This window comes from Chlamydotis macqueenii, chromosome Z (assembly GCF_036417535.1).
Source record: "Chlamydotis macqueenii isolate bChlMac1 chromosome Z, bChlMac1.mat, whole genome shotgun sequence".
Taxonomy (NCBI): domain Eukaryota; kingdom Metazoa; phylum Chordata; class Aves; order Otidiformes; family Otididae; genus Chlamydotis; species Chlamydotis macqueenii.
This window is the reverse complement of record NC_141593.1, coordinates 34609754-34626470: the sequence shown is the minus strand read 5'-3', so window position 1 is coordinate 34626470 and position 16717 is coordinate 34609754. Positions and strand designations below refer to the sequence as shown.

General features: G+C 41.2%; 1 protein-coding gene across 1 annotated transcript in view; it reads right to left on the bottom strand.

Annotated features, from left to right (window-relative positions):
• Positions 1 to 15677, bottom strand: part of ADAMTSL1 (ADAMTS like 1) — a 437941-nt gene extending 422264 nt beyond the window's left edge. Inside the window, exon 1 of the mRNA XM_086771491.1 lies at positions 15475 to 15677. Within this exon, the coding sequence (XP_086627617.1) occupies positions 15475 to 15555 (81 nt within the window). The 5' untranslated portion in view covers positions 15556 to 15677. The remainder of the gene's footprint in view (positions 1 to 15474) is intronic.
• Positions 15678 to 16717: the final 1040 nt, after the last annotated feature.

Genomic DNA, 16717 nt, shown 5'->3' with positions numbered 1-16717 from the left:
TCCTGTACAGACTAAACAGTAGATGAAAGGAACATGTCAAATCATTAAAAATCAGTTCAGAAACTAAGGATCTCCACAACTACAGTTCTGCTAGCTTCCTTTGAAAAAGTCTTGAAACAAAATGTTACAAAAAAACCCCTAACTTGTAGCAAAATCTACACATATTGCTCTATTGCATTCATACAGGTGAAAAACAGAAAATTACTCTCTCTCCTACTTTTGCAGTTTCACTCACGATAAACCACTTGCAGTGATATTTTCAGAAATATTTTTCAGGTCTGATGTGTGGAATTGAGCTGCAGTAAGATGTGTCAGCACTAGCACACTTCTTTTAGCACTGATTCTACTTGTTTCAACATACATTACTCTCATCCTAACAAAAAAAAAAAATTCCTCCAAATAACATACTGAATTAATCACAGTAGGCTCTTGCAGCACTCACAAAATCAACTTTTTAATCCTCCCAGTTTTCAAGCCATTGAGAAATACAGATCCTAGACCCAGTAATATCTGGTCAGCTCTATCTGCTGCTAAACCCTACACCAACATCTTCCCACCCAGTGCAGTCCCATCCCCCTGTCTCCACTCACATCTGGAAAAAGCCTATGAATCAGATTAGCACAGTTACCACGTTTTCCCTGCACCTGATTGCAACTTGAGGCCTAGTATGACTAGGGCACCTGGGCAACAGAGCAGTAAAAAAAGAGGCACATGTGGTCTCAAACCAGCCCTTGCCTGAACTCCCAAATCTGGAGATCAAGTGATTAAATCAGGTCTTCCTGCCCCACTTACTTGAGCCCAAATTAGACACTCAGCCTAGACTTAGCCTTGCTGAATCAGCTCATTAGTTTCATTCAGTTTCTTCCCACTTGGACCTTTGTTTATAAATCCAGTCCTTCAAAACTGATTTCATTAACTAAGTGGAGTTAACTGCAGTACTTGGGCAATTTTCAGGTTTACTTATAATTTCAAAGTCATATTATTATTCTACACTTTACAGAAGAAACACTAAAAAAAATTAAAGCAGTGATTCATTACAAAGCCTCCACTGGCTGTAACTGACCTCTTAGTATTGTGATGCAGCTTCCTTGGGAGCAAGGAACTGGTACAAATCTGGTCAGTTTTCAATTATTGCTCCATGTGCCACAAATGTTGTGCAGATTTCTGTATGGAGCTTCAGCATTTTATCTTTAGTTTAATCTATTGAGCCTTTTTTTTTTTTTAAAAAAGAGGCTTTGAATAAAATTTAATAACTTCTTTTGTTTAGCATTTGCTTCTTTCTGAAACTGAAGGTTTTGAAACTGTGTCAGTATCAACTGGTTATTTTTTTTCTTTCTGTAAAGACAACAATCACAAGGAGCCCTGAAAAGCCTACTTCTTTTTCTTATGGTCACAGCATACAGCAATTCATAAGCTATATTTACAGAATGCTGTACATCATACACAACATTTAACAGTGTTCATGCATGAATCTGGCCCAAATCATCTGGGTCTGCATGTTCAAAACCCACTCATCCATATGAATGTTTTTTTTTTCTTTTAGATATTTAATGGTAAATTGTTTATTATTCAAATCCAAAAATCAATTTTATTTTCACAGATTTTTTTTTTAAGTAGTGGGAGTAGTGGACATTTGGAAAATATCTATTGATGCACATATAAGCCTGATGCAATAAATAATATTTATGTACTTAAACCCATTTTGCCAAATATCTAAAAGTTTTCAACTCAAAATTTTTAAACGCATTCTAGATATTTAAAAATTCATTTAGCAAAAATTTGTGTGTGCTTCTCCATAAGCAAAAATTGTCATTGCACCTGATGCTCTATATGAGTCAGAGTTCTGCTAGAGTACAGGAGGGCAAAAGACAGCGATACCTCTTCCTCCTACACTGAAAGGAGCTGGGTTACTTTTTAAGGCTGCTGAAGTCAAGATTCACCAGGGTACAAAAGCTAAGGAAAAAGCAAGTGACATCTAGCTGAAGGTCTTCTGCAGTGTCTTGCTCTGGTCATGGGCAGGGACACCTTCCACTAGATCAGGTCGCTCAAAGCCCCGTCCAACCTGGCCTTGAAGATTTCCAAGGATGGGGCACCCACAACTTCTCTAGGCAACCTGTTGCAGTGTCTCACCACCCACAGTAAATAATTTCTTCATAATACCTAACCTAAATCTACCCTTTCTCAGTTTAAAACTGTTACCCCTCATCCTACCACTACACTCCCTTATAAACAGTTCCTCCTCATCTTTTCTGTAGGCCTCCTTTAAGTACTGGAAGACTGCAAGAAGAGCCTTCTCTTCTGTAGGCTAAACAACCCCAGCTCTCTCAGCCTGTCCTCATACAGGAGATGCTCCAGCCCTCTGGCTATCTTTGTGGCCCTGCTCTGAACTTGTTCCAACAGGTCCATGTTTTCTCATGCTGGGGGCTCCAGAGCTGAATACAATACCCTACAGGTAAGGTCTCGTCAGAGCAGACTAAACGGGCAGAATCACCTCCCTTGACCTGCTGGTCATGCTTCTTTTGGTGGAGGCCAGGATACGATCAACTTTCTGGGCTGCAAGTGCACATTGCTGGCTCTCATTCCGTTTTGCATCTTCCAATTCCCCCAATTCCTTTTCCATAGGGCTGCTCTCCATCCACTCATCCTCCAACCTGTATCCACATTTGAGATTGCCCCAACCCAAGAGCAGGACCTTGCCCTTGGCCTTATAGAACTTCATAAGGTTCACATGGGCCCACCCTTGAAGCCTTGCAAGGTCCCTTTGGATGGTACCCCTTCCCTCCAGCTTGTTGACTGCACCACACAGCTTGGTGTTGTCAGCAGACTTCCTAGGAGTGCACTCAATCCCACAGTCTATGTCCCCAACAAAGACATTAAATAATACTGGTCCCAGTACAGACCCCTGAGGGACACCACTTGTCACTGGTCTCCACTTGGACACTGAGCTGTTGACGGCAACTCTCTGAGTGCGATCATCCAGCCAATTCCTTATCCACCAAGTGGTCCACCTGTCAAATCCATGTCTCTCCATCTAAAACACAAGGGTGTTGTCTGGGACAGTATCAAATGCTTTGCATTAAGTCCACGTGACTCTTCCCTTATTCACCAATGCTGCAACCCCTTCATAGAAGGCTGTGACAGCAAAATTTGCAAGAGGAATGAAACATACAAACTTCAGCTTTCAGCTGCATGATCACAGGGACATCTTCTTAACAAAGTATGCTTTGAAAATTATGTTTCTGCAAAACCGCTTCCTCATGTAACAGATTCCTGTTTTTTTTTTTTCTGTGGGACAGACTAAAGTCCTTCAGAGAGTAAAAGATAACAAAATAAATGAAAAAATATATCTTTCCATCCCTTCTTCTCTAACTGAAATTCATTCACTGAATATTTGATGCAATTTGGACACAGGAACGCAAAAATCATCCTAAGATTGGTTTCATAACATGCAAAAATATTTTAACTCTCGTATTAATCCCAAGAGCCATTTTCCAAATTACAAACAAACAAACAACAAACAAAAAAAAAAATAAAACACCAGCTATGCCAGTAAATAGCTATGCCAGCACTACTTTTGTACTTGTACTTTTATTAGCCACTCGAGTCACATATTCATATCTGCTCAATCTTAAAATGGTCATTACATGATGAAATATTTTTGGATCATACGGATTGCTGACTAACAATCTATTTATCTATGGTGTTTTTCTAAATAGGCTGGTGAACTACTACATTTTATCATACTACGGGCCCACAGTGACCCTGTGATAAGTCAGCTTTCTTCTGCAGCTATGGTCACTGTTTCAGAACATGTTCTACTATAGTCAAAACCCTGTAAGGGTATTACAGGAGCCTGACAAGGCTTAAAATATACTTTTAGAAAAAGCCTTGAGAGCAGCTTTATACTTAGCCTTCTTCCATGTTTTCATCTTGGCATGAATTTTTAAGGATGCCTAGGAAGATCCAGGTACACAAACCCAGAATCTGTTCTGCACAAAAGCAGACACAGACCAGCGCTGAAACTCTGCATGGAACTATCTGAGTCAAACCAATGTTTCATAGGGAAACAGCCCACTTCAGCTTTGTAGAGTAAGCTTTCAAAAACACAACATCACATCTGCCGTAAAATCCAACACAGGCAGCAGTTAATTCCAAACCACTAGCATAAAATACATATATAAGAGCTTTCACACATTTTTTAAACACACCTGTTTTCCTCCTAGTATTGGCATAGTCTCAATACAGTGCCAAGTTATATTAAGGACAGAATCAAACAAAACTAGCCCATCCTTCACTGCACAGGTCCTTTTTTTCATTATTGTCCTATAAATGTTTCAAATTATTTTAATAAATTCTTGAGTTTTCCTCTATATTCTCACCTTTTTGGAGGTCTATGTCATATAAATGGCATAGCTTACAGTTGTAATATTTTTCTTGGTAGTAAACCAATTTGAAAGGGACCCAGTAAATACTCATTTTAACTGCACTCCAACATCTAGAATTCTTTATGTGTGATCTGACATGAAAACATGCAGTCTCCAAGACCAGGAAAAGGGTTGTTCCGCAACTCAGAACATTTCAGGGATCCTGTTAAAATATCAGAGTTCTCCTTCCTTTTCGTCAGCAACCAATTAATAGCAGTATGCCAGTGCTAGACATGTGGTAAGACTCTGGAATTACAGTTATTCATTACAGTTGAAGATAGTTTTGATGTTATACAAGCCTCTTTTGCTTCTCCCCAGACTACTGCTTTACAATTGACATACTGTTCTAGGTAAAAATTTGAGGTTTAAGGAAATAAAAATTAAAAGCATTGCCACTAAAAAAAAAAATAGAACTCTGTTATGATTTATTGAAAAATATTTCAGATTCTGTATAAAAATTTAATTTACATCAACATGTTCAAAGATTGCTGCATCATTTCAACTTCAGGAGACAGGGAAGCAAGGACATGGTGCAAGCTGATTTTAGTGTTTTAAGCCCGATCAGGAATCCATGTTCCTCTCTCACAGAAATGTGAGATATCAGAAATGTTCTTGACACAGTTTAAGAAAAAAGACAAGAAGAAAAAAAATAAATCACAAACAGTACCCTACTCCCTAAGAAATCTTACAAATCTGGAGAGAAAACAAACTGCCAAAAAGCACTCATTCCATGCCAAAATCCTTTGAAGAGCTTGCAGGTTTCACTAATTAAATTAATTTCAGAATAGTCCACTTTAACCAGATATGAAGTACGAAGTTTCAGATAACTGCAGAAAAAAAAAAAAACAGCCTAACAGAGTAAAACTTCTTTACTTCAAATATAATACAAATAAAGCTTTAAAAAAAAAAAAAGAATAGTTTCTAAAATTTCTAAAAGCTCTAGATGTAAGCTTTTCCTAAGAAGAATTTTCTTCTGACAAATAGATATTTATTTCAAAAATGTTCAACTATAGCTTTAAAATACTTTCCCAAAATGATCTTTTAGCAACAAGTCTAAAAATTTAATGGAGTTCTTATTCATATGCACATCTAATAAGGTCACTTCCCCACTATCAGCATGCAGTCACTTTTATATTATCTATCCGAAATGTTAAGCACATCACTTTTCGGTTTGCTGTCCCCTGGCTGCCACAGGTCAGTCAGTCAGGGAAGTGCAGGAACTACCACCCGTCTGATGAGTTCTGTTGTATTTCTCCCTCTGAACAACAACAAAGCATCAGCTTTTCCTTGTTCTTTCCCTTAGGTGTCTTTTCTAGCAGATAAAAACATTCTTCACTGTGTGGCTGTTCAGTGTCTAGTGGATTTCTCAGTTACTGTAATAAGAAGATTAAGTTAGGTTTCCAAACTTTATTAAAATTAATGGCAGTCAGGTACCTCTAAGCTCAACCTCCTTGAAGAATACAGTCATCAAATAATAAATCCTTTCTACACTACCACCTCACTATGATTAACCCATGGCAGGTATGTTTAAAATTTGCCATTGAAGATGTGTATGTTCTGTAACCACACTGTTTCAAAATGTTTTAAATCGGGAAAATTAAATAAATAAAACAAGGCAAAGATAAAGTCATTTCCTGGGCTTTGATTCAAAACCCAGAACTACACAGTCCTCACGTTAGTATGCCCATTTACTCTTCAGTGCAAAACATCCTAACAATGTTACGACACTGTTCCCAAAAGTATCAGAGACTGAATACAGAACGGAGAGGATAGAAACATTTTGCTAATAAAAACGTTAATAGAGCACAAGCTTTTAGGTTAAAAGAAAAACAGTCTGAGTGGAACTTGTATTTGTTCTCTTAGTTTTGCTTACTACAAATTAAGCACATTTTTGACAGTGCGTAATTCATATTCAAAATCACCTGTTAAAACGTCTTCTCTCTACCCTCTGTAATCAAATGCGAAGCAAATGAGGGCAAGTAATTTTCAAATGTAAAAGAGATCTTTTTTTCACTACTTCTGCCTTTGCCCCACATACGCATGTTCAGGACTACAGGTGCAAGACTGTTCTAACAGCTTATTCCTGTAAGGGACTACAGGATAAGTGTACATTTTGTTAGCAAATGAAAATGCTTAAGCATTTATGAACTACGCAACATAAAAATATGGAATTTAGAAAGCAAACAGAGAGCTCACTTGCTCATGAAATGAACTTCAGTAGGAACCTAAATACCAACACAAAGATTCCAATGAAAGTCAAAGGTTCTGACCCATCTAGCAACTCTCTTTAGTCTTTTGAAATACTTCTTCATGAAGACAGAATAAATGTTGGTTAACATGTTATAGAATTTAACCCTAAACAGGACAGTTTCTACAAAAACATATTTGTAGACAGGTCATTAAATATAATGCTGACTCATGCCTGAAAAGCATCTGTTAAACAAACAAGAAGAAAGGTTATATTTTATATTCAAAGTTCGAAAATCACTCACCTCCAGGAAAAACACCACCTTCAATTAATCATGGCAGTACAACACAGAAACTCATAGATACTTTATTTAAACTCCAAGTGGATTTCAAGAGTTTAACTCTTGACAGGGGTCTTCCACTGAACAGAATTTGAAAAGCCACTGTACAAATTGCAGGCGAAGCATTATGCTTCAGTGGCAGTGCCCATAAAAAGCTTTCAGATGCAATATCCGGTGCCACTATCCGCGAGTTAAAGGTTAAAAGTAAAAGGCAATGGGGGAGAACATAACAAACGCAGAGGTCTTGTTGCCTTTCTGAGGACTGTTCAGACACAGTCTCCAAAGCTGCAAACACATAAGTTGATTCATATGACTGATTTCCTGTGTTCACTGGGATCACTTACAACCAAAGCTACAAATACGCAACACACACACTTTTTAGCAGTAGCACTGCTGTAGCAAGAGGATTCAGAAAGCTGGGTAGAAGTAGTGTGGGAAGAGAAAAACTATTTGGAAATTAATTTCTCTCTTTTACATTGGCACACTTTTTTTTCCTTCAAGAGATTTTGCAAAGGCAGTTTTTTTCTCATTGAAACATACAGATGTTTAAAATGTCACGTATCAAAAGGAGAATTTTCTAAGAAAACTTCAGAGAAAAATTAAACTATTTTCACTTCAAAATGGTCCCATGCACCACTCTATGCACCAGTCTACCATAGTAAATTGCCATTAAATTACTGACACTGCCTATTACAATGAAGCAGTTATTCTTTCCTTGAAAAAAAAAGAGTAGCTTTACAAATGTGCCATTTTTCCAAACATTAGTTAAGCAAAATGACCACAGAGACATTCAGCTCTGACCTTTGCTGCCCCCTTAATTCTCCAGCCAACTGAAAAATTTTAAACAGTTAAATATCAAATTTTCTGAAATTGAAAGGAAAGCTTGAAGTGTCATTCATCTGTTAAAAAAAAAATCTTTCCTTCTTCATTTCCCCTTCTCTACCACAACGTAGCTCAGCCAAGCTCATGACAAAAAAGTAAGGGTGTTCTTGAGTGCAGCCATTGGTCAGTCATTTCCTCAGGAGTTAGCATAAGTCAGGATGAGTCTGCCTCCCTTCCATTTCCTCCAAAAATCCCCACTGAGATAAATATCAAGAAATAAAACATGCAGCCGCACAGGACTTGGTTTTGGCTATTATACTACATAGCAGTGTCATTCTTATACCTGAAGTCTTTCCTTCATACCAGCTCTTCATAGAATCAAAAAACATGTGCAGTCCAAAGGAAAACTGGTTTCTGAAGCCCATCTGAGCTACAAAGAGAGTGGGGGTATTATTATAATTACGTCAAAATCCACAAGCAGGTCTTTCCATTCAATGCAATACATATGCCTGTTTAATCCTCAAGTCAAAACAAAACTAAATGAAACAATTACTGGCAGTTTTGCATAAGTCCACCCTTATTATTAAATGCCTCATTGAAAGAACTGACATATATAGGATTAGTTTAAAAATACATATTTGTACAGATGAAAATTCTGGAAACACTTGGTTGAGTCAAAAGTAAGAATACCAAACAGCACCCTACAAGCCATATCTGGGACTGATGTAATGCAGTCATTATTTATGGCACCTAGCCATACAGGATGATGAACAAACTGAAGCATGGATGCAAGAATAGGCTTTGTCTAACTCCTCTGATGGATATTATTGGCTGAGATGGGACAGTCCTGCTAGATCACCCACTCCATTCCCACACCAGTCCTGAGCTGGTGTGTAAGCAGCACATATAATACTGCTCTTGTCCGCTCAATAGAACTACATACTTAAAGAACCAGGCTTTCTGTTATCTGCCCAAAATCACTATTATAATTTGATTTCCTCTGCATGTTCAGTCCAAATTATGCAATTTCTTTTTTTCTCTCCTTTCTTTTTTCTCCTAATTCTAGAAAATGTAACTGCATACAGAATAGAACACTAGTGTTCTATTCATCTCACGATTTATTCCAGGCTACCCAGTGCAGCTCTACTTAATGTAATTCCCAAAGGCCTTGAATTGTCTCTTTACTTTCCATTTCTCCCCCTCTTCATAACTTTCCTTGCACATACATGTTCAACCATTATGCTGACTGCACATTTCTCTCAGAAGGCATACAAAATACATACCCTTAAGACTGAGAAGGGTCTAAAGAGTTTAATTAAATTTAATAGAGGCATGACTCAGATGCACACGGCATTATTCACCAAGTCTTGTAAATGACATGTTACATTGCTGTTAGGTTGCTTACTAAAACAGAAACACCTTGTTTGCAGCTGGGACACAACTGCATTTTTAGGGTGCAAAGTGGCTTAAGGTGCACAATGGTAACACATACTTGAGCTGTTACGGGAAGATTTAAACTACAGGAACAGCATACAGGGAATGCTGCGGCTGTGAAATCCAGCTTATGACTTGCTAGTACACTCACTATACACCATCCCATTAGTAGACTTCTTCATGTTTGATCATCTTTTTGATCACAGGTAAGGCACAATTTATTCTATTTTGTAGGGGGAAAAAATTTAGAAGAAGATACTGGAGATTAAAAACATTGACGTGTGATTTGCAGTGAAAGAGGATTAGAATCATAGAATCATAGAATGGTTAGGGTTGGAAGGAACCTTCAAAGGTCCTCTAGTCCAACCCCCCTGCAAGGAGCAGGGACATCCCTGACTAGATCAGGTTGCTCAGAGCCTCATCCAGCCTGTCCTTGAACGTTTCCAGAGATGGGGCCTCCACCACCTCTCTGGGCAACCTGTTCCAGTGTTCTATAACTCTCATTGTAAAAATTTTTTCCTAATTTCTAATCTAAATCTACCCCCCTCTATTTTAAAACCATTCCCTCTTGTCCTATCGCAATAAAGCATACCTGGGCTCCCTTTTTTTTTTTTTTTTTCCCCACACTAACTGACCTCAAAGTCTAAGGAAAAGATTCAACCTCTAACCAAGATTTTCTAAACTCCTCATATAAAGTACACGTTTATCTAATAGCCACATAGAATTCCTTAATCCCTGGGACACCTAGCAGCAATAATTTAAATCCTCCGATGTTTCCATAAAGCTCTAGTAGTGCCTACTTTCTTCATCCAGTGTGAACTTCTGCACCAAAAACAGAGATGCATTTTAATGCACAACTTACATTTTTATTAAGAGAAGTAATTTACAGGGACGTGAGACTGGAAAATGATGCTAGTAGTCTAATTTAGATTATCAAATATTATACCTTCAACTTTTGAAGGATATGTTCAGCAATAAATTCTGCCATCACTCATTAATGATAAGTGTATACCTAACTGTACGACTGCATTATCGACCCAATTATTGTTGGAAATACTCACAAGCACAACAATATTTTTAAGTCCGTGAAATTTGGCATACAGCTCTAAAAGATAACATTTCAGATCAGAGAGATGACATAAAAGTACAGTATGATTCCTTCCTTTCCCTTCCTATTAAGGAGGCAAAATTATTACAGAAGAGTTGTTTATTGGGGTCACACAAGAGAGCAACAAGTAATATTGTCAGAGATCATATAACTTGTCAGAAGCTGTACAATCAGATCTGTGGTAAAATATTCCCATTCCCTGTACTTATCTCTCGACCTGTTGTAGCTCGTTTCATCTACATCTGGATCTCACAAGTCCTTCACTCACCCCACCTTTGTACAACATAACCAGATGAAAACATGACCTTAGGATCCAGATGTAATATGAGTTTCTGCATAATCTCACTTTGCCTGGTGCTACAGGAGAAGAGGAAATACAGCTTCTTTCCCTGACATATGCACATATTCACATATGGCCTGTGAAAACGTGTGAAAACGCTGACAGTCTAAATCTCCAGTGAGCTGCAGGCTATGAATGCTCAGAGATCTGTAACTTAAGCAAATTTAGTCTCACTTTCACAATTTTAGCAACAGACAGCTCCAGTGCAAAGGCCTTCCTCTTGCTAAATTGTCAGCCCTTCTTCACAATGAAATTAAGGGGATTTAAGGCTTTCACGAAAGGAAGCTCATTAGAATTACTTTAAATTACACTTTTCTCCATGCACCTCAATTTTCAGAAATGGCTTTACAGTTTTTCACGAAACCTTCCTAAGAACATTTGGCTGAAGTCAGGTGCCCACCACCATGATAAAAAGCTAGCCCAAAGCCTTCTCTTTACCAAACTGGTAAATAAAGAGCAGCTCTGCAGAAAAGGATGAGGCAGGGGCAGTGCTGGTAGACGGCAAATGGTATCCTGAACAGCATTAGACAAAGCATTGCCAGTAGAACAAGGGAGATTCTACTCAGAACTGACAAGGCCACACATGGAGTTCTGTGTCCAGTTCTGTGCTCTCAAGTACAAGAGAGAGATGGGCATGCTAGAGTCCAACAAAGGGCCACAAAGATGACGAGGGACTGGATCACCTGCGTCATGAGGAACAGCTAAGAGGGAGTGTTCAGCCTGGAGAAAAGCAGGCTCAGGGGCATCTTACTAAAGTAGATAAATACCTGAAGGGAGGCCACAAAGAAGATGGAACCAGGCTCTTTTCAATGGTGCCCAGTGACAGGACCAGAGAAAATGGCCACAAACTGAAGCACAGGAGGTTCCTTCTGAACACCAGGAAACACTTTTTAACTGTGAAGGTGACTGAGAACTGGCACAGGCTGCCCAGAGAAATGGTGGAGTCTTCACCCCTGAAGATATTCCAAAGCCATCTGGACACAGTCCTAAGCAACTGGTGGTAAGTGACCCTGCTTGAGCAGAGGTGATTGGAAAAAATGACCTCCAGAGGTTCCTGTCACCTTCAACCAGTCTATGATTCTGAGTCTAATTAGAAAGGGAGAGGGAGCCTTATTATTGAAACAACAGGAACTTCAATGATACAACGATGACACAAAAAGAATATACCCTCCTGCAGCTTTATGCCTTCAGATGACAATATAAACAAGAACTCATTTTATCTACTAGAAAACTCAAAACACAACTCCAATCATTAAAGTGACAGAAGTTTATTCAAGTCCTCCACAATATGGAGAAATTTCTTTGAGTTTGCTCAACTTAAACATTACCAACCATAATTACGTTCATCAATATAATTTTGGTGATAATACTGCCAAGATCCATAACAAACACACTACAAAATTATCTTGATGGGTACAAACTGCCTTCAAGATGATTCTACATGAAACAAGTAGGGGCATGGTGATATTTTGGTACTGGCTGACTAGTTGAACTATGTAAATTTACTACTTGTATTCTAATATTTTGTCCTTATCTTTTTTTTTTTTTTTTTTCTGTACAGTCTTATCTACAATGCTTCCAGACCAAAGTATTTTGACCTAACTGCAACATGGTCAATTTTTCAAATGTAGGGATTCTGACTGTATTCCTGTTTTCAGTATCTTTGACTATCTTTGTTTCTTACTTTATTCAATAGACAAGAAAGTTACAGTCTTCTCTGGACAGTGGAAAAAAACTCAGATAATTTTTATTTGGTAAGTATTGGGGAAAAGATAGAAGTAGATGTTTAATATAATTTACTATTGTGTCACTACATGCACTACATGTAAGTATTTCAGAAGGATACTTTCTTTTCCATATGAATTATTTCCTAATACACAAAATACCCCCAGTTCGCTCCCTCCCACCCTATAACACGTATCCTGGTCATAAAAAAGGGAACACTGTAGCTACCGCACCATTTAAATAGGAAAACAGAATAGGATTTAGCAAATATGAGGCACAAAAAAAAGTCTAGGAGTACAATGGCAAGCATGAAAATTCAATTTATCAATGGCCTACATTTCCCTACACCCCTTCCGGACCTAAACCTGCTCATACCCAGTCAGCCCATAGAAAACATGTGAAAATGCCTGCATTTATCCACGAAGCTCATACATGAAGTCTTACGCAAAGGTAAAAGCTGGGGCTACTACAATAACTATTATGTCACAAAGAAATTTTAAAAGCCAGTTTAGGCTCTTTTGTTGGAATATCTACTATAAATTCTTCCACATTTTTTAAATTTGCAACAGCGAATGTAAAAGAAAAAAAAATCACTGTGACAATAATCATTCTAAGCAGAGGAGTTCCACTAAAACCCAATATATTGGTTTACAGACCTAAAGGAGGACAAAATTATAAAAAAAAAAAAAATGCAAAAAAAGAAGAGTAAATTGAAATTCCACAGGAACACTGAACTGAGGATGCAGGAGGAATGCATGTCATCCCCAGCAGAGAAGCATTTAAGTCCAAAATACAACTTGAAAGTAGAGTTCAGACCTATAATTACTAATTTATCCTATTTATTACTTATTAAAAGATCATATTTGGATCTACTGGAACTATTTTATAAAATAGTTACAACAGCAACACAATTTGAAGACTCAGTTTACTTCTCCTTCTAAAAAAAGGCAACAGGTTCAAATCCTAAACTCATGGTCATACTTAGTACATGAGAAGAATAATTTTTCATCTTAATTTAATCAAAAATTTAGATTAATGCAATGCAGCATTATACAGAATTACAGTCCTTTTTAAGATCTTTTTCTGATATGTACACATACCTGTCACTGCTTAGTAAGGCATAACTTTAATCCCAACTTATTCCACTACCTCGCATTACAAATGCTAGAAAAACAACAGAAGGCTTCCGGGGCTGATTATGTTCTCAGCCCTAGGAAATGCTGTCCCGGAGGTCAACCAATTTTATTCACACTATCACCATGTAAATTTGAGACCAGAGGCAGGAGGCAGCACCAAACACTGCTATTTCAAGGGTAACATATATCTCAGTAACTGTGAAATGAAATTCATGTAACCAAGTACCCAACATAAAAGCCAAAGGAATCTACATCACCTGTCTGTTCCACCTCGCAGGCCACTGTGCTGCATCTCACTCACTCCACAATTTTCAAAAGTACGTCAGAATATTCTGTATTTGCACATAAAAAAGAAGTAAGGACCTATTTTAATTCCCCACAAAGAGGAGCTGCTTGCAAGAAAGAGGGCAAGCAGGTGCACAGGGCCAGAAGAAGCAGGGATGGAGCTGAGTGCCAGGGGAGATCAGCCCAATGTCAGCCCTGGGAACAGAGCTTGTGGTAGGGCTAAAGGATGTGACAGGTGAGGTTTCCATCGCAGGATCAAAGCTATAATGGTGCTAGCGGCCTTTATCAGAAAGATATACCAGATCCCATTGGACATTGGTCTCTACGGGCCAGTGTGTGGGTTCCTGAGGCGCAGCAGTGCTACCAATGCACCCTGCAGCCTTTTCTCAACAACTTTTCCGGTGACATGGTCATGACGCAGTGCCGACCACACACCTGCAGGTGTGCAGTGGCGTCACAGCTCAGCCCCCACCACCCTCTACTGTGCTTTTGAATCATCTCCTTCACATGGGATCCAGAACAACAGAAGGCAAAATAATCTAACATAAAAGTTTCTCTACTAAAATTAAGAACTTCGCTGGGATCGCTAGGCTAACCTGCTCATGGATGTACAGTCACCACAGAGTTTCAGGGGAGGAGGAAATACATGGTCAGGAGCACAGGACGAGGGCTGAAATGTCCCATCCAGCAGCAGCCTGAAGTTATATGAAGAATAATGTTTCTAAATTCAAGTCATCCTGTACTTTTTTTTTTTAAAAATTCTTTAGTTATTAAAAATTATTTTTAATTCTTAAGTATTTTATTTCTTGAGAGGGTTAAATTAAGCTAATGCCCTAAACACAAAAGGATCATCATCTTTACTGCAAGTGTGCTATTATTTATTTAAAACTCATATTCAAAATTTGAAAATAAAACAAAATGGGAATGATTTAAGAGACCCATGCTCACACTTGTTTTTCTTTAGGGCACATAAAAAGCTGAAAGTGAGTTCATTTATTGTCTCCAGAGGGCTGACTGAGGCATTATCACAGGCTATTTTTCTATTTTTTTTTCCTTTTTTTTTTTTTTTTTCGCCTTGGCTAGAATCTGGAATAAAAGCTGGGCAATGGCAAATGGATGACCACGCAAAGCAAACTACCTGTAGAGCCTGCTAGAGGATGTAAGTGACACCCAGGAGAAGCGCAGTGACACAGCCCGCCTCAGCGCTCTGCCCTCGGAACGAAATACCCGTCGGAGAAACGCAGCGGGGGGACTCTCAAACTTGGGAGTAAGTCCCCCCTCCTTACGGGACCTCAGCCCCCCGCTCCCCCCGCCCCGACACTCAGCAAAGCTCCGCAGCACCGTAACTTTTGTGATAAAGACACTCCCACCCTCCCTTGCCCACAGCCGAGCGGCCGGCCCGGCGCCGGCACAGGCAGCCGCCGGCAGAGCCCCCCACCCGCCCGACCGCCGTGCTGGGCAGCGGCTGCGGGCACCTGCGGTTGAGGGGGGCTGCCCTGCCGCCGCCCGCGGCAGCGCTGCCCGAGCCCAGGGGCTGCAGGTGCGGGGGTCCCGCCGCCGCGCCCCGCAGAGCTCTCGCAGCCCGCACCGCCCCCCACCCACTCCGCAGCAGGGGAAGCTCCGGCCCGGCGCTGCCCCCCGGGGAGGCGGACGAGCCCCCGGTGGCCCTTACCTGCGCGGCGGCGAGGAGCCCGAGGGCGAGGACGAGCAGGGGGGCGGCGGTGCCCCAGCGCTGCCCTGCCGCCGCGGCCATCCTCCTCCTCCCGCGGCGCTCCGCTGCCGCGCACCGGGGGCAGCCGCTCCGCCCGCTCCGCGCCTGTCTCGCCGCACGCCGCTGCGCGCCTCTGCGAGCGGCGCGGAGTTACGCGGCGCCTCCGGGCCCCGCAGGGCAGGGAGGTGCGCGGGGGCGCGGCCCCCCGCTGCCGGGCGGCGGGGAGGGAGGCGGGGAGCAGCCGCCGCCGCCGGTCCGCCCCCGCCCGCCGCCGCCGCTTCTCCCGAGGCTCCCCCGGGGGAGCGGGCAGGGCGGAGGGTGCGCGGGCGAGCAGAGGCGGGCGCACGGGCAGGGATGGGGCGCTGAGGCAGCGGTGGGGGTCGCAGAGGGAGACGGCGCGCAGGCGGGGGTGCGGCGTTTGGGGAGGGACGGGGCGCGCAGGCAGGGATGGGACTGACAGGGTGAGGCAGGCAGGGACGGGGCGCGCAGGGACGGGGCGCGCAGGCAGGGATGGCTAAAGCTGGCACAAGTCACATATTGGCAAGGGAGGAACGCAGAGGCTAGCGCAAGGCGGGCGAGCATAGCTACTCATGCAGGCGATTCAGGGACGGGCTTCCTCCCACCATGGGGGTCTGCTTTCTCTGATGTGCCTGCCTTCTAGGCCTAGGAGCATTTCTCCGACAAATGCTGGTGTGCTGTGACACTTGCTGCTCACATCTGCCTAGAGGTAAAGGCTGCAGGCAGTTGGCCTGGGGTGTGAAGCCCCTTCCTACAGCTCTCTCGGTCGCCTTCAAGCCTTCACGTGAGGGTGTTGGCTGCTACCCGCAACCCCATCATCTGCTGATACAACAGTCAAAAGGCAAGCAACAGTCAAAGGCAGAGCTCAAACTAGAACATCAACCTGGCGAAATTTGTGTTGGCTGCTTGCGAAAGGTTCATGGCAGCTCCTGTAAGTCTCTTGAAGAACCACAAGAATATGTACTGTTATTACACACGTTTCTAAAGTTCTCACCGTGAGCCTACTCAGATGCTCCATAGCATCCGGGCACATGTATTTACATACTTCGATTATCCCTGGAAAATGCACACCTCATTGAAAAGCCAAATAAATCATAGGGGAATCCTAAATAAAACTATATGTTGATGCAGCAGCATGTGCATGGACTAAAGACTGCCACATTTCTCTTCATCTTTTACGCGTTAT